This window comes from Corvus moneduloides, chromosome 15 (genome assembly GCF_009650955.1).
Source record: "Corvus moneduloides isolate bCorMon1 chromosome 15, bCorMon1.pri, whole genome shotgun sequence".
NCBI classification, from domain to species: Eukaryota; Metazoa; Chordata; class Aves; order Passeriformes; family Corvidae; genus Corvus; species Corvus moneduloides.
Genome location: NC_045490.1, coordinates 16,928,434 through 16,956,177, shown reverse-complemented (window position 1 = coordinate 16,956,177; position 27,744 = coordinate 16,928,434). Strand labels below are relative to the sequence as shown.

General features: G+C 55.6%; 4 protein-coding genes and 1 pseudogene across 4 annotated transcripts; all 5 read right to left on the bottom strand.

Annotated features, from left to right (window-relative positions):
* Positions 1 to 1,564: 1,564 nt before the first annotated feature.
* On the bottom strand, positions 1,565 to 27,708 carry LOC116451475 (annotated as a pseudogene).
* On the bottom strand, positions 6,366 to 10,811 carry LOC116451473 (protocadherin beta-15-like). Its single transcript, XM_032124983.1, has one exon. The coding sequence runs from the start codon at positions 10,067 to 10,069 to the stop codon at positions 7,628 to 7,630; it is 2,442 nt and encodes an 813-aa protein (XP_031980874.1). The 5' UTR covers positions 10,070 to 10,811; the 3' UTR covers positions 6,366 to 7,627.
* LOC116451472 (protocadherin beta-15-like) lies at positions 11,747 to 14,574 on the bottom strand. Its single transcript, XM_032124982.1, has one exon. It carries the CDS (start codon positions 14,535 to 14,537, stop codon positions 12,096 to 12,098), a length of 2,442 nt encoding a protein of 813 aa, XP_031980873.1. The 5' UTR covers positions 14,538 to 14,574; the 3' UTR covers positions 11,747 to 12,095.
* On the bottom strand, positions 16,078 to 19,107 carry LOC116451471 (protocadherin beta-15-like). The gene has a single exon (XM_032124981.1). The coding sequence runs from the start codon at positions 19,078 to 19,080 to the stop codon at positions 16,639 to 16,641; it is 2,442 nt and encodes an 813-aa protein (XP_031980872.1). The 5' UTR covers positions 19,081 to 19,107; the 3' UTR covers positions 16,078 to 16,638.
* On the bottom strand, positions 20,757 to 23,723 carry LOC116451474 (protocadherin beta-15-like). The gene has a single exon (XM_032124984.1). The coding sequence runs from the start codon at positions 23,545 to 23,547 to the stop codon at positions 21,106 to 21,108; it is 2,442 nt and encodes an 813-aa protein (XP_031980875.1). The 5' UTR covers positions 23,548 to 23,723; the 3' UTR covers positions 20,757 to 21,105.
* Positions 27,709 to 27,744: the final 36 nt, after the last annotated feature.

Below are 27,744 nucleotides of genomic sequence, written 5' to 3'. Positions count from 1 at the left end.
GTTGCTCTTGCATATGCTCCAATCCTGGGCCTCTGAGATGCCAATTTCAAGACCTCCTCCCCTTCGCAGTAACATCTCATTAGAAAATATGTTTTCTTGCTAGCTCTGGCAGTTCATCCAGTGAAGGCTAATTCCTTTCCCTCCAGCTGCACCTACACACAACTTACGGTAACAAATTAATAACCTGTCAGAACAAGACGTGGATTTGAATTTGTAATGTTCCAGAAGCCACGCAAGACTGTGAGCATCTCCACATGATATCGAGGGATGGATGTGGTTATTTACATGGGGACAGGGGAACTCTGTTGAAACATGTCGCAGTCAATTCACTGCCTCCTATACGGCCAGAATTGCTGTAACATCCCAGACACACATTTTCATGCATCACACACCGAAACACTGTCCAAATTCGTGTTTTCAAGATTAACTCGCAGTCCAAAATTACTACAATATAAATAAATAGTGGTGAATGGTACTTTGCATTTAAGTATTTTTTCATCTATATTCTAATAAATATACTCCATTTCGATTACTATACCTGTATAGTATAGTAATATATATACAACTACATTTGTATCGAATCCAAAGGTTATGTCACAAAGCCCAACAGTGGGAAAAAAACTCGATCAGAGGAATTCGTCACCATTTAATATGAATCTCTTAGTAGAAATTCTAGTGCCCTTAAGCGGGATTGATTAACTCGTTTTTTGAAGGCAGATATGGAAGAAATCTGGGACTTCAAGGTGTCGGCTTTTAAGCTACAAGATCCCCGAATTCTACCGGAATTTGAGAGTTGATACAGGGGATTACGATGAAGTGCTGGGTACCGGGTACTAGCAAGTATTTAAACAATTTCAAAGAACGGTCAGAAGAAGACAAAGAGAATGAGTTTTCCTTGTGAAGTTGCACATACAACAGAACCTTCCAGCCTTGGGGAAAGTGAGATAAAAAGAGCTCTGGCAAGTGGTAGAGAACATGGCACATAAAACGCACAAGGCAGATTCAGCATGCATTCAGGAGATGACATTCATGAGCAGGTGACTATCTTAAAACTTGGTTTCCAAGACTGTGAACCATGCACTGTGAAAAGTCTATGGCTATCCGAAGGAACCTAAACACGGCGTCCACTAAATAAAGTTTAAAAATTAACGTACCTGAAAGGCAATGTGCCCAACGCTTTCGGAAACTTGATCTCCTGAAGGGACAAGATCACCCGAAGCTTCGTCTGGTTGCCGGGCCGGCAGGGTGTCGCAGCAGCTGCCGCCCGAGAAGCGCAGCTGGCTCTTGCGCGAGTCGGCCGTGAGCGACACCTCGTGCGAGTAGGACTGCAGGAAGGCGCGCACGCCGTCGATGCCCACGAAGTGCGAGACCGGCACGCCGCGCAAGACGCCGCTGTCGGCCGCCAGCAGCTGCTCGCGGCGCCAGCGGCGCAGGCGCAGCGCCAGCAGCAGCAGCAGGAAGGCGACGAACAGGCAGGACACGGCGGCCACGGCCAGCACGAGCCAGCGCGTCAGGCTGCCGGCCGGCTCGCCCGGCGCCGCCGCCTCGGCCGCGCTGCCCAGCTCGGCCAGCAGCTCGGCCACGCTCTCGGCCAGCAGCACGCTCAGCGTGGCCGTGGCCGACAGCGCCGGCCGCCCGTGGTCCTTCACCACCACCACCAGGCTCTGGCGCGCCGCGTCGCGGGCCAGCGGGAAGCGCGCCGTGCGCACCTCGCCGCTGTGCAGCCCCACGCGGAACAGCCCCGGCTCCGTCGCCTTGGCCAGCTCGTACGACAGCCACGCGTTCTGCCCCGCGTCCGCGTCCACCGCCACCACCTTGGCCACCAGCGCGCCGGGCTCCGACGAGCGCGGCGCCAGCTCCACGCCCGACCAGCCCCCCTTGCCCGATGCCGCAGGCGGAGCCGCGGGCGGGTAGAGCACCTGCGGCGCGTTGTCGTTCTCGTCCACGATCAGCAGCCGCACCGACACGTTGCTGCTCAGCGCCGGCGCGCCGCCGTCCTCCGCACGCACCCACAGCTCCAGCTCGCGCACCTCCTCGTAGTCGAAGGAGCGCAGCGCGTACAGCGCGCCCGTCTCCGCCTGCACCGACACGTACGACGACAGCGGCGCGCCCCGCACCCGCCCCTCCCACAGCCGGTACCGCACGCGCGCGTTCTGCCCCCAGTCCGCGTCCGTCGCGCGCACCGTCAGCACCAGCGCGCCCGCCGCGTTGTTCTCCGCCAGCCGCGCGCTGTAGCGCTCCTGCGCGAACACCGGCGCGTTGTCGTTCACGTCCAGCACCCGCAGCGCCAGCACCGCGCTGCTCTGCAGCGCCGGCGACCCGCCGTCGGCCGCCCGCACCGTCACGTTGTACTCCGACACCTGCTCCCGGTCCAGCAGCTCAGCAGTCACCATGCTATAGTAATTGTCGAACGACTTCTCCAACCAAAACGGGAGGCCTTCGGGTATGCTGCACTGCACCTCGCCGTTCGCCCCAGAGTCTCTGTCTTGGACACTGAATATTGCTACTACTGTCCCCAGCGGTGTATCTTCTGGAACCGGACTGAACACAGACATAATGACAATCTCGGGAACGTAGTTGTTTACATCAGAGACCTTGATGAATACCTTACTGTGGGAAGAGAGTCCTCCCCCATCCCGTGCTTGCACCATCAGTTCGTAAAACTCGTGCTCTTCGAAATTCAACTTCTCTATTATCTCAATTTCTCCGCTTTCCGGATCCATCTTAAAAGTCTTGTCAAACTTCTCCGGGATTTTAAAGAACGAGTATTTCACCTCGGCATTTGGCCCCTCGTCTCTGTCAGTTGCTGTCACCTGTAACACCCGACTTCCCACGGCCACGTCTTCTCTCACGGTCACCTTATACACAGACTGAGTAAATTCTGGAGCATTGTCATTTCCATCTATCACAATAATTTTAATTGTTGTCGATCCCGATTTTACCGGACTCCCGTTGTCTGTGGCTGTCAGGATTAAATTATGAGCAGCCTGCTGTTCCCGATCCAAAGATTTCATCAGTATTAATTCCGGATATTTCACACCATCATCTCCGTTTTTCACGTCCAGGGTGAAATAGCTGCTCTCACTACATTCATAATTCTGTAAAGAGTTCGCTCCTATGTCGGGATCATGAGCTTTCTCTAACGGGAAGCGTGTACCTGGTGCAGTATTCTCGCTGATTTCTAAGACACTGCTGCTTTCTGGGAAACTGGGAGAGTTATCATTAATATCGAGTATTTCAACTTCCCCTTTGTAAAGTTTCATCGGATGTTTTACAAGAATTTCAAAATGTAGAACGCATTTAGCAACAGCTGCACATATCTCTTCTCTGTCCACCTGCTCCATCACAGATAAGTGGCCGTTGTCTGAGTCCAAAAAGAAGTAGCGTCTCCTACCTGTGTCAAAAACGTGGGCATCGCGGTCTCGGAGCGCCGGCAGCTGCAGCCCCAGGTCCTTGGCCACGTCGCCCACGAACGAGCCCTTGGGCATCTCCTCGGGCACCGAGTAGCGCAGCTGCCCCCACGCCGCCTCCCACGCTGCCAGCAGGACGGCCCAGAGCAGAGCTCGCTGCCGCCGGCCCCAGCGCCTCCCCGCCGCGCACATCTCCGCCGCGGCACCGCCGGCACCGAAACACCACGGTCAATTCCCACCGCCGACCGCAGATATGATACCCGCTTCGGCTCCGGCTGTTGGTCCAATTCTTTCTCCGAGTCACAGCTCCTGGTCGCCGCCTCCTTGATGCAGCACGGTTCCGCAGCGCGGGGACGATCGCAATCCGGCGTCTGCCGAGTCAGAGAGGGAGGGGGCAAGCGATCCGGTCTGCAGCGGGCGGGGCTGCAGCGTTCCGAGCTTCCTCTCGCTCCTCTCGGTCAACAGCGGCGCCCGCAGCCTCCTGCCGGCACTGCAGGCACCGAGCGCTGCCGAGCAATGCCCATCCCGCCTTGCCCACGGGGACCGCAGAGAGCCACGGAGCCATCAGGCCCCGTCCAGCGGAGACCTCCTGCTTCTGCTTTTCTCCAGTCCTTTGAGAAGCTGATCAAGACCGGTAAGCAGGCAGAGGCATCCTTGTGCTATTTCTGCCGCACAGGAAGATGTTTTTGTAATGGTGATACAATTTAAAATTCTCTTAACAAGCAGAAGTATTACTAGTCATATTCCATTAGTTCAAAAGCACAATTTCCCCCACTAATTGCCTAGCTTTTTTCAGCAGTCACGGTTGGATGACCTTTTTATTCCCCTCACCTTTTCTGCCAATGTGTCTTAATATTGGAATTCCATTAGCAACCGTAGATTTCCAAATCCCATGCGACAGCAGAAGCCACCAACTGACTTTTCTATGTTCAGGTTCCTCAGGCGGTCTCGAACCTGATGTTCTCTTATAGTGGGAGGGATGTTTTTTCCCCAGTCCCTGCCTTGAGCTCCATCCATTTGATAGGTGTGGGAAGAGACCTTGTCAATGATGATTGAGACAAAGATATGGCTACCTCAGCCTTCTCACTGTTCGCTTTTTATCAGTTTGTCAGTTGTGCTCATCAGGAGATGTACAGGGTTTTTTTACCTTCTTCTTCAGTCTGACTTACCTGTAGAAGCCCTTCTTGCTGTTCTTTGCCTTCCTTGTAGAGTTCAGCTCCAGCCATGCCTTGGCCTACCTGCCCCTACCCCTACACAACCAGACAACATCCCTATACTCTTCCCAGGACATCTGTCCCTACTCCCACTGCTGCACATTTCTTTCTTGCCCCTTAGTTTGACCAGCAAGTCTTGCCTCAGCCATGCTGGTCTGTTCACTTCTTTTCCTGATTTCCTACACATGGGCTCAAGAGATCATGCACTGTATGGAAAGCATCCCTAAAGACCTGCCAGGTCTGCTCTGCTCCCTTGTTTCTCGGGACACTTTCCTCTGAAGGGTCCCATTCACTAAATCCTTTAAGAGCTGGAAGTTTGCTTTCCTAAAATTCAGGGTCCTGACTTTACTCTTTGCCTGATCCATATCTCTCAGGACTGTGAACTTGACCAGTGCATGATCATGGCAGCTCAGGCTGCCTCCAATCTTGATATATCTGATTAGCTCACATGTATTGATGACCAGCAGGTCCAGAAAAGCATTTCCTCTTGTAAGGAGGACTGGACTAAGGACTTAATCCTTCCTAAAGGGCACCTCCAGTGAGCTTCTTGAGAGAGCTCAGCAGTGTGTACAGGCCCTTTAAGACAGGAAACTTCCTCCCCCTCCCATAAGGTAAAAGCCATAATAAATAATCTGTTTATAAACTGCATCGCACACTTGAGGTCTCAATCCGGAATGACCCAAACCCCAGAAGTTTAACAACAGAAGGTGATGGTCCCTAGTGATCTCAGTCAGACACACCAACTCTCTTTTATAACACACACTAGTGGAAGAGATTAGTGCAGGTAATCCTGCATCCCTTTAGATGTGGAGAACATGTAGTAAAAGTAACTTCACACAGGAATTCAGCCACACACAGAATGCCAAGCAGATCCTGGTCCCAGGAAAGGAAGAGTGCCCCTGTTCCACTCAGTCAAGGCATTATAGGACTTTCATAAAATAAACCAGTTTTATTCATAATTTTTAGAGTTCTAGTAAAAGAAGTTTGCATGCAGACTTCTTGCTTGCAGGTGGCTTTCTCATCAGTGGCAAGGGGGACCTGCCTGCAGGTTTCTTGGTTACAGGGAGATGAATATAACCTTCCACCAATGTATTTGTGGAGCAGAACACAGCACAGCAGTGGCCTGTGCCTTCCCAGATTAACTGGATTATGGATCACTTCATCCTCGATGTACATCAGTCTTCTGGTCAGCATCACTACACCATTCCTTCCCCAAGACTTACCTGTTCATCTGGGCCTTGTGGAAGTAATCCTGCTGCAGTCTTCTGCATTTCATGATAGCAAAGCCTCTCCCTAGTAGCAGCTTTTACTGACCAAATTCCCACCTCCAGGCACTCCCAAAAAATACTTCCCAAGGGCAGTACTCCCTGGTTTTGTGCCATTCTTTTCCAAAATTCTTACACCTGAAGTGTTACAAACACCTCGTAACTGCTGCCATCTGCAGATGCAGCTGTTAGAAGATTTGAGAAGGCCACTCCCCTACATCACAGCTTTGCAGAGGCATTTGCACACCCAGGGCCTCTGTTGAGGTAGGGCCCAGTTTCCCCTGACCTGGCCTATTACTGGACTCCATCTCAGCCAGAAGGTCAGTGCTCAAAAGAACCATAGAGGCCTGATAGAAATTCCATCATCCTCCCAGTTTTCCTGAATGCTATATCAGCTGCATCTTGAAACTGGAGATATGTGCCCACTCACCCACTACCTAGGCCAAAGGAAAATACAAAGACTGTCTCCACACAAGGCATTCAGGTGTTCTCTTTATTTCAGTTTTACACTCAGGGGTATTCAAGTTTACAATGTTAAACTTTATAACTTCAGCACAACAACAGTGTGAGGCTTTCTGAATGTTCTGTGCCTAACAGACATCATTCAAGTCATCAGTTATTATACATGGGGTGGCAGTCCTTAAGCAGAGTAGGAAAGACGATGCTCAAACACAGTTCAGAGAGTAGCAGGAGAAGGGGCAAAAAGGAGAATGCAAATGCTCTAAGACAAATGCAGAAAATTATGTGGGGACAGCTTTATACTCCCAACAAGAAACCACTGTATATAGGAACAATAAGAAGACCAAAATCAATCTCCTTTTTACCATTTCGTGTTGATTCTACCCTTCAGAAAACGCTCTCTGAAGGACTTAATGGAGTTTTCATGAAATGTACCCAAAGAAAATGGACATGTTTTCAAAACCTTGTACAGTTACAGTATACCCAACGGGGTTTGTGCTGCTATATTTCTGTATTACAACGAGACAGAACACCAAGCACTGCTTCATAGGGCAAAAAGAATATTTTGTTGTACATTTTACTGCTCTTCCCAGCCCTGGAGAAGATGAGACTCCTGTATTCAAAGGGTCAGAATACCTTTCTTGCCAGTTGAGATGCAATTGCCAGCATTGCAAAGGTTGGATGGGAGCAACTCCATCATTCGGCAGGCAGCACTGGTGAATCATATGCAAACACACAGTGGCTATATAGGCTGACATAGTGACAAGAAACCAAAGCACAGAGATCCCAGGCATCTCAGACAAAAGAATCCAGAACCCCGGGACGAAAGAGGCCACTCCTCACATGACGTTGTGACACAGTAGTCTCAATATCTTGGCTTTCCTGAGCTGGGAAAGGGGTTTTCTATATTTTATGAAGGAGGAGATCTGTCAGCCCAGCTGTGTCCTTGTGTCACAAGACAGAATAAACGCTCCGCTGTCTTGTTGGACAGCAAGAGAGAAAAGAGCATAGCTGGAATGCTAACTGCATTCTTAAAGCCAAACAGAAATGACCATACAGAGCTGAAACATACTATTGCCTCAGTGAGAGGACCTGAATTTCTTTTGTTTGTTTATGTATTTGGAGTGGCAGAAAACTTTTATTCTGACTTAGAATTTGAGGGAAATTGCTTACGCCAATTGAAAACACAGATTTACTCTGCAGGAACCGTTGCCACAGGCTGCAGCCTGGATCCCCTCCTCCCATGAGCCATGAAGCCCCTGGCTGTGCAGACCCTGTGCTAGTTGAAGGAAAGAGTGTTGAAGTGTCCTGCAGAGAGAGTCCCAGGATTGTCTGGTGCCGTGTCCTCTGTGCTCACAGGAACACAGGGGAAATCCTGTTCATCATCAGGGCCCTGGCCCACGGCGCTGTGCTGTGGTGGCAGGCTGGGGAGGATGGGCTTGAGGAATTTGAACTCGCTGTTGCCCGAGCCCGTTGTGAGGCTGATCTCGTAGCAATAGGCGTGGGGCAGGGTCCCTGCAGCGGCTGCATCGGCCAGGCCGCTCCGCAAGTTGTCGCCACCATAAAGCACATGGCCAGCCTTCAGCTCCTGTCTCTTGCACACCTTGCGAGCGACAAAGACGGCGGTGGAGATGAGGAAGAGGAGTGAGACAAAGACCAAGGAAATGATTAAATAGGTGGTCAGGGAGCCGTCCTCATCCTCTGTGGCCGCACTGCTGGGCGGGAGGCGCGCGTCTGAGAAGTCCTTGAGCACGAGTGCGCTCAGAGCTGCGGTGGCTGACAGCGGGGGCTTCCCGTTGTCTCTCACCAGGACAACGAGCTTCTGCTTCACGGTGTCTCTCTCTGTCACCGGCCTCCTCAGACGCACCTCCCCGCTTTGGGCACTCACCGTAAACAGCCCGGGGTCGCTGGCCCTCAGCAGGTGGTACGAGAGCCACGAGTTCTGTCCCGAGTCGGCATCCACGGCCACCACTTTGGTGACGAGGTAGCCCGCCTCAGCCGACACGGGCACCAGCTCACTGGACGGTGGGCTGCTGTCCTGGGCTGGGTAGAGCACGAGCGGGGCATTGTCATTCTCGTCCAGCACGACAAGGCGGAGGGTGACGTTGGCTCTGAGGGGAGGAGACCCCGCGTCAGAGGCACTGACTGTGACCTCGGTCTGCCTCAACTGCTCGTAGTCCAGGGGCCGCAGCACAAAGACGTGTCCGTTCTCGGAGTTCACAGAGATGCAGGAGCAGGAAGGCCGCTCTGCCGGTTCGACTGGGGCCAGGGAATAGGTCACCTTGGCATTGAGCCCCACGTCAGCATCTGCAGCACTGACGGCTCCAACAAACACCGTGGGGACGTTGTTCTCACGCACATACATGGTGTATGACGTCTGGTTGAACACAGGGGCATTGTCATTGACATCCGAGATGTCCACGCTGAAGGTCTGCGTGGTAGTGAGGGGAGGGGACCCCGCATCTGCTGCTGTGACAGTCAGGATGTACTGAGCCGTCTCCTCGCGGTCCAGCGCGCTCACTGTCACCACCTCATAGTAATTCTTATAGGCTGGCCGCAGGGAGAAGAAGAGCTGATCCTCGAGAGCACAGGAGATCTTCCCGTTGGCACCAGAATCCCGATCCCTGACCGTAAAGAGGGCAACCACCGTGCCGGGCGCTGTGTTCTCGGGGAGGGGACTGCTGAAGGAACTGACCGCCAGCTCCGGGGCATTGTCATTCACATCCACCACCTCCACCAACACTTTGCAGATTGCTGAGAGTCCCCCTCCATCTGTGGCCCTCACACTGAGCTCGTGAGTTTCTGCTGCCTCAAAGTCCAGAGGTTTTGTGAGTTTAATTTCTCCGGTTATGGGATCAATCACAAACGCTGAGTCGCTCTGGCCCATTGCCTGTCTGAGTTGATAGGAAATGTCCCCATTAACTCCAGCATCCTGATCTGTTGCCAGCACAGTCAGAACCACAGAGCCTTCTGGCATGTTTTCCAGAACCTTCCCTATGTAACGCTCTTGTGTGAAGATGGGAGCATTGTCGTTTACATCTAGAATGATAATAGAAATCTCGATGGTCCCACTTCTAGGGGGAGAGCCCCCATCTACAGCAATGAGACTAAAACCCATCTCTGCCTGTTCCTCTCTGTCTAGTGGCTTTTCCAAAACAAGTTCAACATATTTGTCTCCATTATTCCGACTCCCATAGGAGACACTAAAGTACTCGTTCTCGGGAAAGATACTGTATGCATGGACTGTGTTGCTGCCAATATCAAGGTCCCGAGCCGCCTCCAGCGGGAAACGAGAGCCCGGCTCGCTCGTTTCCGGGATCTGGAAAGTGACTCGTTCCTCGGGAAAGACCGGTGAATGGTCATTGATGTCTTCCAGAGCCACCTCGACCCGAAAGAACTGCAGGGGGTTGGCGAGCAGCAGCTCGAAGGGGAGCATGCAGGTGCCGGAGTGGCCGCACAGCTCCTCCCGGTCCAGCCTCCCCGCCACGACGAGGCGGCCGGAGGCGCGGTCTAAGCGAAAATGCTGCCGCCCGTCCTCCGAGACCAGGCGGGCGCGGCGAGCCGAGAGCTGCTCCGGCGTGAGCCCCGCGTCCTCCGCCAGCTTGCCAACCAGGGAGCCGCTTTCCGCCTCCTCGGCTACGGAGTAGCGGATGGGCTCGGCGCGAGCGGGCGGCACGGACAGGAAAGCACACAGACAAAGCACTTGCCTTGCGATCGCCATGGCGCGGCGGCGGCGGCGGCCTCGGTCTCGGGGATCTCCCGGGCGATTCCCGGCGGAAAGCGGCGAAGTGGGGGGCGGGCGCCTTCCGCCGCTGGCTCCGATTCCGCCGGCGGCTCGGAACGCAGCCGGGGTGTCCCGGCAGCGGGTGATACGGGGCAGCGCTCGCCGCCACAGCCGCTCTCACCTTCTCCCGGCTCCGCTGGGCTGAGCTGTGCTGTTCTGAGCTGTTCTGAGCTGCGCTGCGCTGCGCTGGGCTGCGCTGGGCTGGGCTGGGCTGGTCCGGGCTCGGCCGCCTCCGCTGCCGCAGCCGCTCGGCGCCGCCTTGGCCGAGAGCACCACCCAGCGGTGCGCGCTGGGACTGCGCCCGCCGCCGCCCGCAGCCCGCGCTGCCGCTCGCCCCGGCCCGCGGCTCCAAGCATTCCGAGACACCCGGTGGCCAGATTGGAACGCGGCCTTTCCCAGGGCAGCGGGAAGCCGAGACTGAGCCCGGAACCACTGAGCCTCATCCCTCAGCAGGAGAAGCAGCGCACCGATCGGGCGATGGTAATAGCACTGAATGGTAATGCCACTGAAGACCCTGCACGCTTCATCTCCATACTCAGCTACTCTGCCCTTCCAACTTTGCTTCAGTCAAGGGACGCAGTCAGAAAAAAAAAACAAACCGTAGAATTTCGAAAAACCTTAACAGAGCTTTCCCAAAGAGAATAACTCTACAAAGACTTCTGTCTCCACAAAAGGAGTGAGGATGTTCTCTTTATTTCAGTCTCACACATTTTTTCAATTTCTAAACTCAGGGCTATCCAAGCTTACAATGTTAAACTGTGTAACTTCAGCACAACACAGCGGGAGGGAGGCTTTCTGAATATTCCATGCATCACGGACATCATTCAAACAACCAACTGTTATAGATGGGGTGACTGTCCTTCTTTAGAGGAACAGGGAAACAATGCTCAGTACAGGTCAGAGAGGAGGAGAAAGGGCAAAAATGGGAATGCTCATGCTCTAACACACATGGAGAAAATCCTGTAGGGACAGCTTTCTACTGTGAACAAGAAGCCACTGATTGCAGAAACAAGAATGAGGAAACAAACCTCAAAGTCCTTTTTCCAAGTTCTTCTTGATTCTAACTTCCCAAAATTATCCCTGATGGACATGTGGCATTTTCATTCACCCAAAGACAATGAACACGTGTTCACAAATCTCTACAATTACAGCCTACCCTAACACATCTAACCTAATGCTGCTGTATTTCCAAGACAACCTGAGGGAGACAGAACACCAAACCCACACATAGGCCAAAGGAAGATTTTGTTGTGCATTTTCCTTCTCCTCTCTGCCTTGATGAAGATGATACCCCTGTACCCATAAGGCCAAAATAGCCTTCTACTCTACAGAGCTGGAACCATCTGCATTGCAATGGCTGGGTGGGAGGAACTCCTGTTTCTCTGGGCAGCACTAGTGAAACATCTGCAGATGCACAATGGCTGAACAGACAGACATACTGAGAGGAAAGTATAACACACACAGCCCACAAATCTCAGATAGAGACATTCAGAACTGCAGGAAGAAAAAGCCCTGTGCTAGCAGAATGTTGTGACCCAGTATTGAGAACTACCTGGCTGTTCTGAGCTGCGAAAAAGGCTTTGAGACGTTTCAGCAAGACTGAGATTTGTCTACCCAACTGTGCCATTTTGTTCTAGCAATGAGTAAGAGGTTCATGGTCTGGTCTGACAGGAAGAGAGACAAGAGCATAGGCTGGAGTGCTAACCCCATTCTTAAAGCCTATCAGAAACGGCTGTAACACAGGTGAAATATATTATTGTCTGAGGGAGAGAATCTGACTGTCTTTTATTTGCTTCTTTGTGGTTTTCGATTAGGAGATGACTAAGACTGACTTAGTATTTGAGGGAAATTGGATATGCCAATTGGAAAGACAGGTTTGCTCTGGAGGAACCGTTGCCACAGGCTACAGCCTGGATCCCTTTCTACCATCACCCATAAAGTGTCCAGCTTTACAGACCCTGTGCTAATTAAATGAAAGAGTGTTGAAGTGTCCTGCAGAGAGAGTCCCAGGGTTGTCTGGTGCCATGTCCTCTGCGCTGACAGGGACACAGGGGAAATCCTGTTCATCATCAGGGCCCTGGCCCACGGCGCTGTGCTGTGGTGGCAGGCTGGGGAGGATGGGCTTGAGGAATTTGAACTCGCTGTTGCCCGAGCCCGTTGTGAGGCTGATCTCGTAGCAATAGGCGTGGGGCAGGGTCCCTGCAGCGGCTGCATCGGCCAGGCCGCTCCGCAAGTTGTCGCCACCATAAAGCACATGGCCAGCCTTCAGCTCCTGTCTCTTGCACACCTTGCGAGCGACAAAGACGGCGGTGGAGATGAGGAACAGGAGTGAGACAAAGACCAAGGAAATGATTAAATAGGTGGTCAGGGAGCCGCCCTCATCCTCTGTGGCCGCACTGCTGGGCGGGAGGCGCGCGTCTGAGAAGTCCTTGAGCACGAGTGCGCTCAGAGCTGCGGTGGCTGACAGCGGGGGCTTCCCGTTGTCTCTCACCAGGACAACGAGCTTCTGCTTCACGGTGTCTCTCTCTGTCACCGGCCTCCTCAGACGCACCTCCCCGCTTTGGGCACTCACCGTAAACAGCCCGGGGTCGCTGGCCCTCAGCAGGTGGTACGAGAGCCACGAGTTCTGTCCCGAGTCGGCATCCACGGCCACCACTTTGGTGACGAGGTAGCCCGCCTCAGCCGACACGGGCACCAGCTCACTGGACGGTGGGCTGCTGTCCTGGGCTGGGTAGAGCACGAGCGGGGCATTGTCATTCTCGTCCAGCACGACAAGGCGGAGGGTGACGTTGGCTCTGAGGGGAGGAGACCCCGCGTCAGAGGCACTGACTGTGACCTCGGTCTGCCTCAACTGCTCGTAGTCCAGGGGCCGCAGCACAAAGACGTGTCCGTTCTCGGAGTTCACAGAGATGCAGGAGCAGGAAGGCCGCTCTGCCGTTTCGACTGGGGCCAGGGAATAGGTCACCTTGGCATTGAGCCCCACGTCAGCATCTGCAGCACTGACGGCTCCAACAAACACCGTGGGGACGTTGTTCTCACGCACATACATGGTGTATGACGTCTGGTTGAACACAGGGGCATTGTCATTGACATCCGAGATGTCCACGCTGAAGGTCTGCGTGGTAGTGAGGGGAGGGGACCCCGCATCTGCTGCTGTGACAGTCAGGATGTACTGAGCCGTCTCCTCGCGGTCCAGCGCGCTCACTGTCACCACCTCATAGTAATTCTTAAAGGCTGGCCGCAGGGAGAAGAAGAGCTGATCCTCGAGGGCACAGGAGATCTTCCCGTTGGCACCAGAATCCCGGTCCCTGACCGTAAAGAGGGCAACCACCGTGCCGGGCGCTGTGTTCTCAGGGAGGGGACTGCTGAAGGAACTGACCGCCAGCTCCGGGGCATTGTCATTCACATCCACCACCTCCACCAACACTTTGCAGATTGCTGAGAGCCCCCCACCATCTGTGGCCCTCACACGGAATTCATGATGCTCTGAATCCTCGAAGTCCAGAGGCTTTGTGAGTTTAATTTCACCAGTTATGGGATCAATCACAAACGCTGAGTTGCTCTGGCCCACTGCCTGGCTGAGTTGATAGGAAATGTCCCCATTAACTCCGGCATCCTGATCTGTTGCCAGCACACTCAGAACCACAGAACCTTCTGGCATGTTCTCTAATACCTGTCCAATGTACAACTCTTGTGTGAAGATGGGAGCATTGTCATTTGCATCTAGAATGACAATTTTCACTTGGGTGGTCCCACTTCTGGGAGGAGAGCCCCCATCTACAGCAATGAGACTGAAACCCATCTCTGCCTGTTCCTCTCTGTCTAGTGGCTTTTCCAAGACCAGTTCAATATATTTGTCATCTTCACTCCGACTGCCAAAGGAGAGACTAAAGTATCCGTTCTCGGGAGAGATGCTGTATGTCTGGATATTATTGCTGCCAATATCGAGATCCCGAGCACCCTCCAGTGGGAAACGCGAACCCCGGTCGCTTGTTTCGGGAATCCTAAAGATGACTTGTTCCTCGGGGAAAACGGGTGAATGGTCATTGATGTCTTCCAGAGCCACCTCCACCCGAAAGAACTGCAGGGGGTTGGCGAGCAGCAGCTCGAAGGGGAGCATGCAGGTGCCGGAGTGGCCGCACAGCTCCTCCCGGTCCAGCCTCCCCGCCACGACGAGGCGGCCGGAGGCGCGGTCTAAGCGAAAATGCTGCCGCCCGTCCTCCGAGACCAGGCGGGCGCGGCGAGCCGAGAGCTGCTCCGGCGTGAGCCCCGCGTCCTCCGCCAGCTTGCCAACCAGGGAGCCGCTTTCCGCCTCCTCGGCTACGGAGTAGCGGATGGGCTCGGCGCGAGCGGGCGGCACGGACAGGAAAGCACACAGACAAAGCACTTGCCTTGCGATCGCCATGGCGCGGCGGCGGCGGCCGCCTCGGTCTCGGGGATCTCCCGGGCGATTCCCGGCGGAAAGCGGCGAAGTGGGGGGCGGGCGCCTTCCGCCGCTGGCTCCGATTCCGCCGGCGGCTCGGAACGCAGCCGGGGTGTCCCGGCAGCGGGTGATACGGGGCAGCGCTCGCCGCCGCAGCCGCTCTCACCTCCTCCCGGCTCCGCTGGGCTGAGCTGTGCTGGTCTGAGCTGTTCTGAGCTGTTCTGAGCTGTGCTGGTCTGAGCTGGTCTGAGCTGGGCTGGGCTGGTCTGAGCTGTTCTGAGCTGTTCTGAGCTGCGCTGGGCTGGGCTGGGCTGCGCTGGGCTGGTCTGAGCTGGTCCGGGCTCGGCCGCCTCCGCTGCCGCAGCCGCTCGGCGCCGCCTTGGCCGAGAGCACCACCCAGCGGTGCGCGCTGGGACTGCGCCCGCCGCCGCCCGCAGCCCGCGCTGCCGCTCGCCCCGGCCCGCGGCTCCAAGCATTCCGAGACACCCGGTGGCCAGATTGGAACGCGGCCTTTCCCAGGGCAGCGGGAAGCCGAGACTGAGCCCGGAACCACTGAGCCTCATCCCTCAGCAGGAGAAGCAGCGCACCGATCGGGCGATGGTAATAGCACTGAATGGTAATGCCACTGAAGACCCTGCACGCTTCATCTCCATACTCAGCTACTCTGCCCTTCCAACTTTGCTTCAGTCAAGGGACGCAGTCAGAAAAAAAAACAAACCGTAGAATTTCGAAAAACCTTAACAGAGCTTTCCCAAAGAGAATAACTCTACAAAGACTTCTGTCTCCACAAAAGGAGTGAGGATGTTCTCTTTATTTCAGTCTCACACATTTTTTTCAATTTCTAAACTCAGGGCTATCCAAGCTTACAATGTTAAACTGTGTAACTTCAGCACAACACAGCGGGAGGGAGGCTTTCTGAATATTCCATGCATCACGGACATCATTCAAACAACCAACTGTTATAGATGGGGTGACTGTCCTTCTTTAGAGGAACAGGGAAACAATGCTCAGTACAGGTCAGAGAGGAGGAGAAAGGGCAAAAATGGGAATGCTCATGCTCTAACACACATGGAGAAAATCCTGTAGGGACAGCTTTCTACTGTGAACAAGAAGCCACTGATTGCAGAAACAAGAATGAGGAAACAAACCTCAAAGTCCTTTTTCCAAGTTCTTCTTGATTCTAACTTCCCAAAATTATCCCTGATGGACATGTGGCATTTTCATTCACCCAAAGACAATGAACACGTGTTCACAAATCTCTACAATTACAGCCTACCCTAACACATCTAACCTAATGCTGCTGTATTTCCAAGACAACCTGAGGGAGACAGAACACCAAACCCACACATAGGCCAAAGGAAGATTTTGTTGTGCATTTTCCTTCTCCTCTCTGCCTTGATGAAGATGATACCCCTGTACCCATAAGGCCAAAATAGCCTTCTACTCTACAGAGCTGGAACCATCTGCATTGCAATGGCTGGGTGGGAGGAACTCCTGTTTCTCTGGGCAGCACTAGTGAAACATCTGCAGATGCACAATGGCTGAACAGACAGACATACTGAGAGGAAAGTGTAACACACACAGCCCACAAATCTCAGATAGAGACATTCAGAACTGCAGGAAGAAAAAGCCCTGTGCTAGCAGAATGTTGTGACCCAGTATTGAGAACTACCTGGCTGTTCTGAGCTGCGAAAAAGGCTTTGAGACGTTTCAGCAAGACTGAGATTTGTCTACCCAACTGTGCCATTTTGTTCTAGCAATGAGTAAGAGGTTCATGGTCTGGTCTGACAGGAAGAGAGACAAGAGCATAGGCTGGAGTGCTAACCCCATTCTTAAAGCCTATCAGAAACGGCTGTAACACAGGTGAAATATATTATTGTCTGAGGGAGAGAATCTGACTGTCTTTTATTTGCTTCTTTGTGGTTTTCGATTAGGAGATGACTAAGACTGACTTAGTATTTGAGGGAAATTGGATATGCCAATTGGAAAGACAGGTTTGCTCTGGAGGAACCGTTGCCACAGGCTACAGCCTGGATCCCTTTCTACCATCACCCATAAAGTGTCCAGCTTTACAGACCCTGTGCTAATTAAATGAAAGAGTGTTGAAGTGTCCTGCAGAGAGAGTCCCAGGGTTGTCTGGTGCCATGTCCTCTGCGCTGACAGGGACACAGGGGAAATCCTGTTCATCATCAGGGCCCTGGCCCACGGCGCTGTGCTGTGGTGGCAGGCTGGGGAGGATGGGCTTGAGGAATTTGAACTCGCTGTTGCCCGAGCCCGTTGTGAGGCTGATCTCGTAGCAATAGGCGTGGGGCAGGGTCCCTGCAGCGGCTGCATCGGCCAGGCCGCTCCGCAAGTTGTCGCCACCATAAAGCACATGGCCAGCCTTCAGCTCCTGTCTCTTGCACACCTTGCGAGCGACAAAGACGGCAGTGGAGATGAGGAACAGGAGTGAGACAAAGACCAAGGAAATGATTAAATAGGTGGTCAGGGAGCCGCCCTCATCCTCTGTGGCCGCACTGCTGGGCGGGAGGCGCGCGTCTGAGAAGTCCTTGAGCACGAGTGCGCTCAGAGCTGCGGTGGCTGACAGCGGGGGCTTCCCGTTGTCTCTCACCAGGACAACGAGCTTCTGCTTCACGGTGTCTCTCTCTGTCACCGGCCTCCTCAGACGCACCTCCCCGCTTTGGGCACTCACCGTAAACAGCCCGGGGTCGCTGGCCCTCAGCAGGTGGTACGAGAGCCACGAGTTCTGTCCCGAGTCAGCATCCACGGCCACCACTTTGGTGACGAGGTAGCCCGCCTCAGCCGACACGGGCACCAGCTCACTGGACGGTGGGCTGCTGTCCTGGGCTGGGTAGAGCACGAGCGGGGCATTGTCATTCTCGTCCAGCACGACAAGGCGGAGGGTGACGTTGGCTCTGAGGGGAGGAGACCCCGCGTCAGAGGCACTGACTGTGACCTCGGTCTGCCTCAACTGCTCGTAGTCCAGGGGCCGCAGCACAAAGACGTGTCCGTTCTCGGAGTTCACAGAGATGCAGGAGCAGGAAGGCCGCTCTGCCGTTTCGACTGGGGCCAGGGAATAGGTCACCTTGGCATTGAGCCCCACGTCAGCATCTGCAGCACTGACGGCTCCAACAAACACCGTGGGGACGTTGTTCTCACGCACATACATGGTGTATGACGTCTGGTTGAACACAGGGGCATTGTCATTGACATCCGAGATGTCCACGCTGAAGGTCTGCGTGGTAGTGAGGGGAGGGGACCCCGCATCTGCTGCTGTGACAGTCAGGATGTACTGAGCCATCTCCTCGCGGTCCAGCGCGCTCACTGTCACCACCTCATAGTAATTCTTATAGGCTGGCCGCAGGGAGAAGAAGAGCTGATCCTCGAGGGCACAGGAGATCTTCCCGTTGGCTCCAGAATCCCGATCCCTGACCGTAAAGAGGGCAACCACCGTGCCGGGCGCTGTGTTCTCAGGGAGGGGACTGCTGAAGGAACTGACCGCCAGCTCTGGGGCATTGTCATTCACATCCACCACCTCCACCAACACTTTGCAGATTGCTGAGAGCCCCCCACCATCTGTGGCCCTCACACGGAATTCATGATGCTCTGAATCCTCGAAGTCCAGAGGCTTTGTGAGTTTAATTTCACCAGTTATGGGATCAATCACAAACGCTGAGTTGCTCTGGCCCACTGCCTGGCTGAGTTGATAGGAAATGTCCCCATTAACTCCGGCATCCTGATCTGTTGCCAGCACACTCAGAACCACAGAACCTTCTGGCATGTTCTCTAATATCTGTCCAATGTACAACTCTTGTGTGAAGATGGGAGCATTGTCATTTGCATCTAGAATGACAATTTTCACTTGGGTGGTCCCACTTCTGGGAGGAGAGCCCCCATCTACAGCAATGAGACTGAAACCCATCTCTGCCTGTTCCTCTCTGTCTAGTGGCTTTTCCAAGACCAGTTCAATATATTTGTCATCTTCACTCCGACTGCCAAAGGAGAGACTAAAATATCCGTTCTCGGGAGAGATGCTGTATGTCTGGATATTATTGCTGCCAATATCGAGATCCCGAGCACCCTCCAGTGGGAAACGCGAACCCCGGTCGCTTGTTTCGGGAATCCTAAAGATGACTTGTTCCTCGGGGAAAACGGGTGAATGGTCATTGATGTCTTTCAGAGCCACCTCCACCCGAAAGAACTGCAGGGGGTTGGCGAGCAGCAGCTCGAAGGGGAGCATGCAGGTGCCGGAGTGGCCGCACAGCTCCTCCCGGTCCAGCCTCCCCGCCACGACGAGGCGGCCGGAGGCGCGGTCTAAGCGAAAATGCTGCCGCCCGTCCTCCGAGACCAGGCGGGCGCGGCGAGCCGAGAGCTGCTCCGGCGTGAGCCCCGCGTCCTCCGCCAGCTTGCCAACCAGGGAGCCGCTTTCCGCCTCCTCGGCTACGGAGTAGCGGATGGGCTCGGCGCGAGCGGGCGGCACGGACAGGAAAGCACACAGACAAAGCACTTGCCTTGCGATCGCCATGGCGCGGCGGCGGCGGCGGCCTCGGTCTCGGGGATCTCCCGGGCGATTCCCGGCGGAAAGCGGCGAAGTGGGGGGCGGGCGCCTTCCGCCGCTGGCTCCGATTCCGCCGGCGGCTCGGAACGCAGCCGGGGTGTCCCGGCAGCGGGTGATACGGGGCAGCGCTCGCCGCCGCAGCCGCTCTCACCTCCTCCCGGCTCCGCTGGGCTGAGCTGTGCTGTTCTGAGCTGTTCTGAGCTGTTCTGAGCTGGGCTGGGCTGGGCTGCGCTGGGCTGGGCTGGTCCGGGCTCGGCCGCCTCCGCTGCCGCAGCCGCTCGGCGCCGCCTTGGCCGAGAGCACCACCCAGCGGTGCGCGCTGGGACTGCGCCCGCCGCCGCCCGCAGCCCGCGCTGCCGCTCGCCCCGGCCCGCGGCTCCAAGCATTCCGAGACACCCGGTGGCCAGATTGGAACGCGGCCTTTCCCAGGGCAGCGGGAAGCCGAGACTGAGCCCGGAACCACTGAGCCTCATCCCTCAGCAGGAGAAGCAGCGCACCGATCGGGCGATGGTAATAGCACTGAATGGTAATGCCACTGAAGACCCTGCACGCTTCATCTCCATACTCAGCTACTCTGCCCTTCCAACTTTGCTTCAGTCAAGGGACGCAGTCAGAAAAAAAAACAAACCGTAGAATTTCGAAAAACCTTGACAGAGCTTTCCCAAAGAGAATAACTCTACAAAGACTTCTGTCTCCACAAAAGGAGTGAGGATGTTCTCTTTATTTCAGTCTTACACATTTTTTCAATTTCTAAACTCAGGGCTATCCAAGCTTACAATGTTAAACTGTGTAACTTCAGCACAACACAGCGGGAGGGAGGCTTTCTGAATATTCCATGCATCACGGACATCATTCAAACAACCAACTGTTATAGATGGGGTGACTGTCCTTCTTTAGAGGAACAGGGAAACAATGCTCAGTACAGGTCAGAGAGGAGGAGAAAGGGCAAAAATGGGAATGCTCATGCTCTAACACACATGGAGAAAATCCTGTAGGGACAGCTTTCTACTGTGAACAAGAAGCCACTGATTGCAGAAACAAGAATGAGGAAACAAACCTCAAAGTCCTTTTTCCAAGTTCTTCTTGATTCTAACTTCCCAAAATTATCCCTGATGGACATGTGGCATTTTCATTCACCCAAAGACAATGAACACGTGTTCACAAATCTCTACAGTTACAGCCTACCCTAACACATCTAATCTAATGCTGCTGTATTTCCAAGACAACCTGAGGGAGACAGAACACCAAACCCACACATAGGCCAAAGGAAGATTTTGTTGTGCATTTTCCTTCTCCTCTCTGCCTTGATGAAGATGATACCCCTGTACCCATAAGGCCAAAATAGCCTTCTACTCTACAGAGCTGGAACCATCTGCATTGCAATGGCTGGGTGGGAGGAACTCCTGTTTCTCTGGGCAGCACTAGTGAAACATCTGCAGATGCACAATGGCTGAATAGACAGACATACTGAGAGGAAAGTATAACACACACAGCCCACAAATCTCAGATAGAGACATTCAGAACTGCAGGAAGAAAAAGCCCTGTGCTAGCAGAATGTTGTGACCCAGTATTGAGAACTACCTGGCTGTTCTGAGCTGCGAAAAAGGCTTTGAGACGTTTCAGCAAGACTGAGATTTGTCTACCCAACTGTGCCATTTTGTTCTAGCAATGAGTAAGAGGTTCATGGTCTGGTCTGACAGGAAGAGAGACAAGAGCATAGGCTGGAGTGCTAACCCCATTCTTAAAGCCTATCAGAAACGGCTGTAACACAGGTGAAATATATTATTGCCTGAGGGAGAGAATCTGACTGTCTTTTATTTGCTTCTTTGTGGTTTTCGATTAGGAGATGACTAAGACTGACTTAGTATTTGAGGGAAATTGGTTATGCCAATTGGAAAGACAGGTTTGCTCTGGAGGAACCGTTGCCACAGGCTACAGCCTGGATCCCTTTCTACCATCACCCATAAAGTGTCCAGCTTTACAGACCCTGTGCTAATTAAATGAAAGAGTGTTGAAGTGTCCTGCAGAGAGAGTCCCAGGGTTGTCTGGTGCCATGTCCTCTGCGCTGACAGGGACACAGGGGAAATCCTGTTCATCATCAGGGCCCTGGCCCACGGCGCTGTGCTGTGGTGGCAGGCTGGGGAGGATGGGCTTGAGGAATTTGAACTCGCTGTTGCCCGAGCCCGTTGTGAGGCTGATCTCGTAGCAATAGGCGTGGGGCAGGGTCCCTGCAGCGGCTGCATCGGCCAGGCCGCTCCGCAAGTTGTCGCCACCATAAAGCACATGGCCAGCCTTCAGCTCCTGTCTCTTGCACACCTTGCGAGCGACACAGACGGCGGTGGAGATGAGGAAGAGGAGTGAGACAAAGACCAAGGAAATGATTAAATAGGTGGTCAGGGAGCCGCCCTCATCCTCTGTGGCCGCACTGCTGGGCGGGAGGCGCGCGTCTGAGAAGTCCTTGAGCACGAGTGCGCTCAGAGCTGCGGTGGCTGACAGTGGCGGCTTCCCGTTGTCTCTCACCAGGACAACGAGCTTCTGCTTCACGGTGTCTCTCTCTGTCACCGGCCTCCTCAGACGCACCTCCCCGCTTTGGGCACTCACCGTAAACAGCCCGGGGTTGCTGGCCCTCAGCAGGTGGTACGAGAGCCACGAGTTCTGTCCCGAGTCGGCATCCACGGCCACCACTTTGGTGACGAGGTAGCCCGCCTCAGCCGACACGGGCACCAGCTCACTGGACGGTGGGCTGCTGTCCTGGGCTGGGTAGAGCACGAGCGGGGCATTGTCATTCTCGTCCAGCACGACAAGGCGGAGGGTGACGTTGGCTCTGAGGGGAGGAGACCCCGCGTCAGAGGCACTGACTGTGACCTCGGTCTGCCTCAACTGCTCGTAGTCCAGGGGCCGCAGCACAAAGACGTGTCCGTTCTCGGAGTTCACAGAGATGCAGGAGCAGGAAGGCCGCTCTGCCGGTTCGACTGGGGCCAGGGAATAGGTCACCTTGGCATTGAGCCCCACGTCAGCATCTGCAGCACTGACGGCTCCAACAAACACCGTGGGGACGTTGTTCTCACGCACATACATGGTGTATGACGTCTGGTTGAACACAGGGGCATTGTCATTGACATCCGAGATGTCCACGCTGAAGGTCTGCGTGGTAGTGAGGGGAGGGGACCCCGCATCTGCTGCTGTGACAGTCAGGATGTACTGAGCCGTCTCCTCGCGGTCCAGCGCGCTCACTGTCACCACCTCATAGTAATTCTTAAAGGCTGGCCGCAGGGAGAAGACGAGCTGATCCTCGAGGGCACAGGAGATCTTCCCGTTGGCACCAGAATCCCGATCCCTGACCGTAAAGAGGGCAACCACCGTGCCGGGCGCTGTGTTCTCAGGGAGTGGACTGCTGAAGGAACTGACCGCCAGCTCCGGGGCATTGTCATTCACATCCACCACCTCCACCAACACTTTGCAGATTGCTGAGAGTCCCCCTCCATCTCTAGCCCTCACACTGAGCTCGTGAGTCTCTGCTGCCTCGAAGTCCAGAGGTTTTATGAGTTTAATTTCACCGGTTATGGGATCAATCACAAATGCTGAATCGCTCTGGCCCACTGCCTGTCTGAGTTGATAGGAAATGTCCCCATTAACTCCAGCATCCTGATCTGTTGCCAGCACACTCAGAACCACAGAGCCTTCTGGCATGTTCTCTAATACCTGCCCTATGTACTCCTCCTGTGTGAAGATGGGAGCATTGTCATTTACATCTAGAATGACAATTTTCACTTGGGTTGTCCCACTTCTGGGAGGAGAGCCCCCATCTACAGCAATGAGACTGAAACCCATCTCTGCCTGTTCCTCTCTGTCTAGTGGCTTTCCCAAAACAAGTTCAAGATACTTCTTGCCTGTAATCCGACTCCCATAGGAGACACTAAAGTATCCGTTCTCGGGATAGATGCTGTATGCCTGGACTGTGTTGGTGCCAATATCAAGGTCCTGAGCCCCCTCTAGTGGGAAACGAGAGCCCGGTTCGCTCGTTTCCAGGATGTCGAAAGTGATTCGTTCCTCGGGGAAAACGGGTGAATGGTCATTGATGTCCTCCAGAGCCACCTCGACCTGAAAATACTGCAGGGGGTTGGCGAGCAGCAGCTCGAAGGGGAGCATGCAGGTGCCGGAGTGGCCGCACAGCTCCTCCCGGTCCAGCCTCCCCGCCACGACGAGGCGGCCGGAGGCGCGGTCTAAGCGAAAATGCTGCCGCCCGTCCTCCGAGACCAGGCGGGCGCGGCGAGCCGAGAGCTGCTCCGGCGTGAGCCCCGCGTCCTCCGCCAGCTTGCCAACCAGGGAGCCGCTTTCCGCCTCCTCGGCTACGGAGTAGCGGATGGGCTCGGCGCGAGCGGGCGGCACGGACAGGAAAGCACACAGACAAAGCACTTGCCTTGCGATCGCCATGGCGCGGCGGCGGCGGCGGCGGCCTCGGTCTCGGGGATCTCCCGGGCGATTCCCGGCGGAAAGCGGCGAAGTGGGGGGCGGGCGCCTTCCGTCGCTGGCTCCGATTCCGCCGGCGGCTCGGAACGCAGCCGGGGTGTCCCGGCAGCGGGTGATACGGGGCAGCGCTCGCCGCCGCAGCCGCTCTCACCTCCTCCCGGCTCCGCTGGGCTGAGCTGTGCTGGTCTGAGCTGTTCTGAGCTGTTCTGAGCTGCGCTGGGCTGGGCTGGGCTGCGCTGAGCTGTTCTGAGCTGTGCTGGTCTGAGCTGGTCTGAGCTGGGCTGGGCTGCGCTGAGCTGTTCTGAGCTGGGCTGGGCTGAGCTCGGCTGTTCTGAGCTGCGCTGCGCTGGGCTGGGCTGGGCTGGGCTGGGCTGGTCCGGGCTCGGCCGCCTCCGCTGCCGCAGCCGCTCGGCGCCGCCTTGGCCGAGAGCACCACCCAGCGGTGCGCGCTGCGACTGCGCCCGCCGCCGCCCGCAGCCCGCGCTGCCGCTCGCCCCGGCCCGCGGATCCGCGCGCACACGCGGGGGCTCTTGCGGTAGAAGGCGCTCCCATCCTCCCGAGAGAGAAGTGCTGGGCAGGATCGGCAGTAGCCCTGCGTGGAGTTCTCGCATCAGAGCATCCCCGGCAGCTGCTCCGCGTCCGTCCTCGCCGCTCTCTGGCACTAACCCGCGGTCAGGAGCGCGTTCTCGTCTAGAGAGAGGCGAGTATGAGCCCTTCGAGAAGCTCGGCGGCAAGAGCGGAACCATGAGTTTTCCAGGGCAGCATGAAACGGAGGCTGAACTCGGAGGGACTGAGCCGCCTTCCCCGGCAGGAGAAAGCGGCCTGGAACCCCCGCAGGGACAGTACACCTAAAAACAGCAGGGAACGGCACTACAGCTACTGGGAAATCTCAGGTTGAAGACGGGGAAGGGAGGTGGATCCCAGCACGACTCAGGCGTGGATGCGCACGCCTACTGGCCAGTCTGGCAGCTGAAAGGAGTGGCTGCGCTCCCTGGTTGGGCTTCCCTGTCGCAGGCGGTCTGCGAGTGGTATAGCGGCTCCTCGTCCTTGTCCAGCCCCGCCTCAGCATTGCTATGCGGGCTGGGCAGGACGGGCTTCAGGAACCGGATTTCGCTACTTCCCGAGCCGCTGGTCAGACACATTTCGTAGCGGTAAGCCGGCGACAGAGTGCCCGTGCCGCCCACGCCCACGCCGTCGCTGGCGAAGTCTCCGTCAGCGTAGCAACTGGGGGAGGGAGGAGAAAGTTCTGCCCGGACACGAGCTTTGCAGAGCGTGTTCGCCGTCAAGACGAGGACGGACAAGAGAAAAAGGGACGAGATGCAGCACAGGGAGGCAATGAGGTAAGTAGTGAGCATTTCCTCCTCGGCCACCTGCGGCTGCTCTCCGCTTGCAGGATCGTGGCCAAGCTGGTGGAAGGCATCGGAGAAATCGTCCACCAGTGCCACGGCGAGGGTGGCAGTGGCGGAGCGCGGCGGCTGCCCGCGGTCCCGCACCAGCACAATGAGCCTCTGCCGGGCCGCGTCCCTCTCTGTCACGGCCCGCGCCGTGCGCACCTCGCCGCTGTGCAGCCCCACGCGGAACAGCCCCGGCTCCGTCGCCTTGGCCAGCTCGTAGGACAACCACGCGTTCTGCCCCGCGTCCGCGTCCACCGCCACCACCTTGGCCACCAGGTAGCCGGAGGGCGCCCAGCGCGGCACCAGCTCTCCGGCCGCGCTGCTGTCGGGGGCCGGGTGCAGCAGCACGGGCGCGTTATCGTTCTCGTCCCGCACGACTACGCGTAGCACGGCCTGGGCGCTGAGCGGCGGGGAGCCGCCGTCGGCTGCGCGCACTGTCACCTCGAAGGCGCGCACCTTCTCGTAGTCCAGCGGGCGCAAACTCCGGACGGTTCCACTCTCCGCGTCCACTGACACAAATGATGCCGCGGCGAGGGTGCCTGTTGGTGGCAGCACTAGCGCGTATCTCACGCGGGCGTTTTCTCCCGCGTCAAGGTCCGTGGCACTGAGGCGGCCCAGGCTCCTCCCCGCGGGCTCGTTTTCGCTCATCCCCATGGTGTAAATGGACTGGGTGAAGGTGGGTGCATTGTCGTTCACATCCAAGAGCCGAACGAACAGGGTCTTGGACACCGAGAGGGTGGGAGAGCCCTCGTCGCGGGCTCGCACTGTCACGTTGTATTCCTCCACCTGCTCCCGGTCCAGTGTCTCTGATGTCACCAGCGCGTACGCGTCGGCTGCCAGCAGCGTGATCCTGAAGGGTTGCTCCCCTGTCAGCTCGCAGGTCGTCCTGCCATTGTCCCCCGAATCTCGGTCCCGCACATTGAAGAGGGCCACCACGGTGTTCAGAGAGGCGGCTTCGGAGAGGGTGCTGGTGAACGAGGTGATGATCACCTCGGGGGCATTATCGTTCACGTCCTTCACTTGCACCTCCACCTTGCAATGCGTGGACAGGCCCCCTCCATCTGTGGCCTGGACATCTACCTCGTACAGCTTTGTTTCTTCATAATCCAAAGGCTTTTTGAGTCGAATCTGACCTGTCTCTGGGTTTATTTTAAACGTTTCGAAATTTTCCTCTGAATTTTGAACTATGGAATAGACTATTTCCCCGTTTGTGCCTGAGTCTAAATCACTAGCAGACACTACCACCACTATGGCATCCTGTGAGCTATTTTCCATTATGGAGACTTTATACAGACTCTGGGTAAATACCGGGATGTTGTCATTTATATCCAGGACTACCACGCGGATTAAGGCTGTGCCAGACCGCGGTGGAGTCCCACCATCCACAGCCGTGATGCTGAAAGCAAGTTCTGCCTGCTGCTCCCGGTCCAAGGCTCGATCCAACACCAGCTCGGCGTACCTCCTGCCGTCACTCCGCCGCCGGGTATACACAAGGAAATACTCGTTCGAGCTGATACTATAATGCTGAAGACTATTGTTCCCCACATCTGGATCGTGAGCGCTTTCCAACAAAAACCGAGTCCCAGGCATTGTCAGTTCCGGGATCTTTAAAACTATCTCTTTATTTAGGAACACAGGAGCATGATCATTTATGTCGGTGAGTCTTACCTCAGCTCGGAAGGACTGCAGTGGGCTCTCCAGCAGCACCTCGAAACGCACCAAGCAGGGCTCGCTCTGTCCACACAGCTCCTCCCGGTCCATTTGCTCTCTCACCACCAAATCCCCGGTGTGCTGGTTAAGCTGAAGATACTGCTTTTCTCCTTCAGGAACGAGTCGAGCCTGACGAGCCAATAATTCCTCACCGGTCAGTCCCAAATCTTTAGCGATATTCGCCACAAAAGAGCCTTTCTCCGCCTCTTCGGGCACAGAGTACCGAGCGGGTTCTGCTCTCATCCCCGGGACGCAGAGGAGAAGGATCAGAGCCACCGCTCGCCCCGGGAGCGGCTCCTCGCTCTTCATCAGCTTCATTCCCTTCCAGCGACCCGATCTCCTCTCCTGTGAGCTGGAGGGAGCCGCTGATACAGCCTGCAGACCCCCGAACGGAGCAGCCCGAGATGGTGCAGCCCCGCCCGCCCGAATCGCGGGGGCGGCGGAGCTGGGAGCTGCGCGGAGCTTCCGCGGTCAGCAGCGGCACCAGGCGGCCGATCTGTAGAAGGATTCGAAGCTTTCCCACCGCAAAGCCTGGAAAGCAGAGATTACCGGCTCGATTTCTCTCTTCCGAGGTCAAACCATAGAGATTTAACTGTCCATACAGCCGTATTCAAAGTGTGGCCACCGGCTGAATGAGCAGTGCCTCTGTTTACCTTCTACTTCAAAACGAGATTTATTTAAAGCTGGGTTGTTCCTTTTGTTTTGGTTCCCTCTCCCTTCCCCCCCAGTGCGAACGCTTTGAATAAATTACTTTCCGGCTGTTTAGCTAAAACAGCAGCGTATTGTTATCCAGGACCCAGGTGAGCTGGTCTCGAACCACGGCAGCTGTTTTCCCCCAGTTCACGACCTCTCCTGCTGGGAGCCTTCAGGAATGGGCTGGAGGCAGCATCTTTTAGACCTCAGCTTGACTCAGAAAACGCCCCTCCGCCTTGCTCCGACATCTGAGACCGTCCTATTTCCCAGGTCGTTCCGATTTCCCCTGCTTAAAATCCACTCCAGATGCACGGATTATTGCCGAAATCCTGCTCTTGGGTTGGCTATTTCCTCGGCGATGACT

Excerpts from the sequence above, each read along its gene's own strand:
- LOC116451472 (XM_032124982.1), bottom strand. The coding sequence starts at position 14,537 with ATGGCGATCGCAAGGCAAGTGCTTTGTCTGTGTGCTTTCCTGTCCGTG.
- LOC116451471 (XM_032124981.1), bottom strand. The coding sequence starts at position 19,080 with ATGGCGATCGCAAGGCAAGTGCTTTGTCTGTGTGCTTTCCTGTCCGTG.
- LOC116451473 (XM_032124983.1), bottom strand. The coding sequence starts at position 10,069 with ATGGCGATCGCAAGGCAAGTGCTTTGTCTGTGTGCTTTCCTGTCCGTG.
- LOC116451474 (XM_032124984.1), bottom strand. The coding sequence starts at position 23,547 with ATGGCGATCGCAAGGCAAGTGCTTTGTCTGTGTGCTTTCCTGTCCGTG.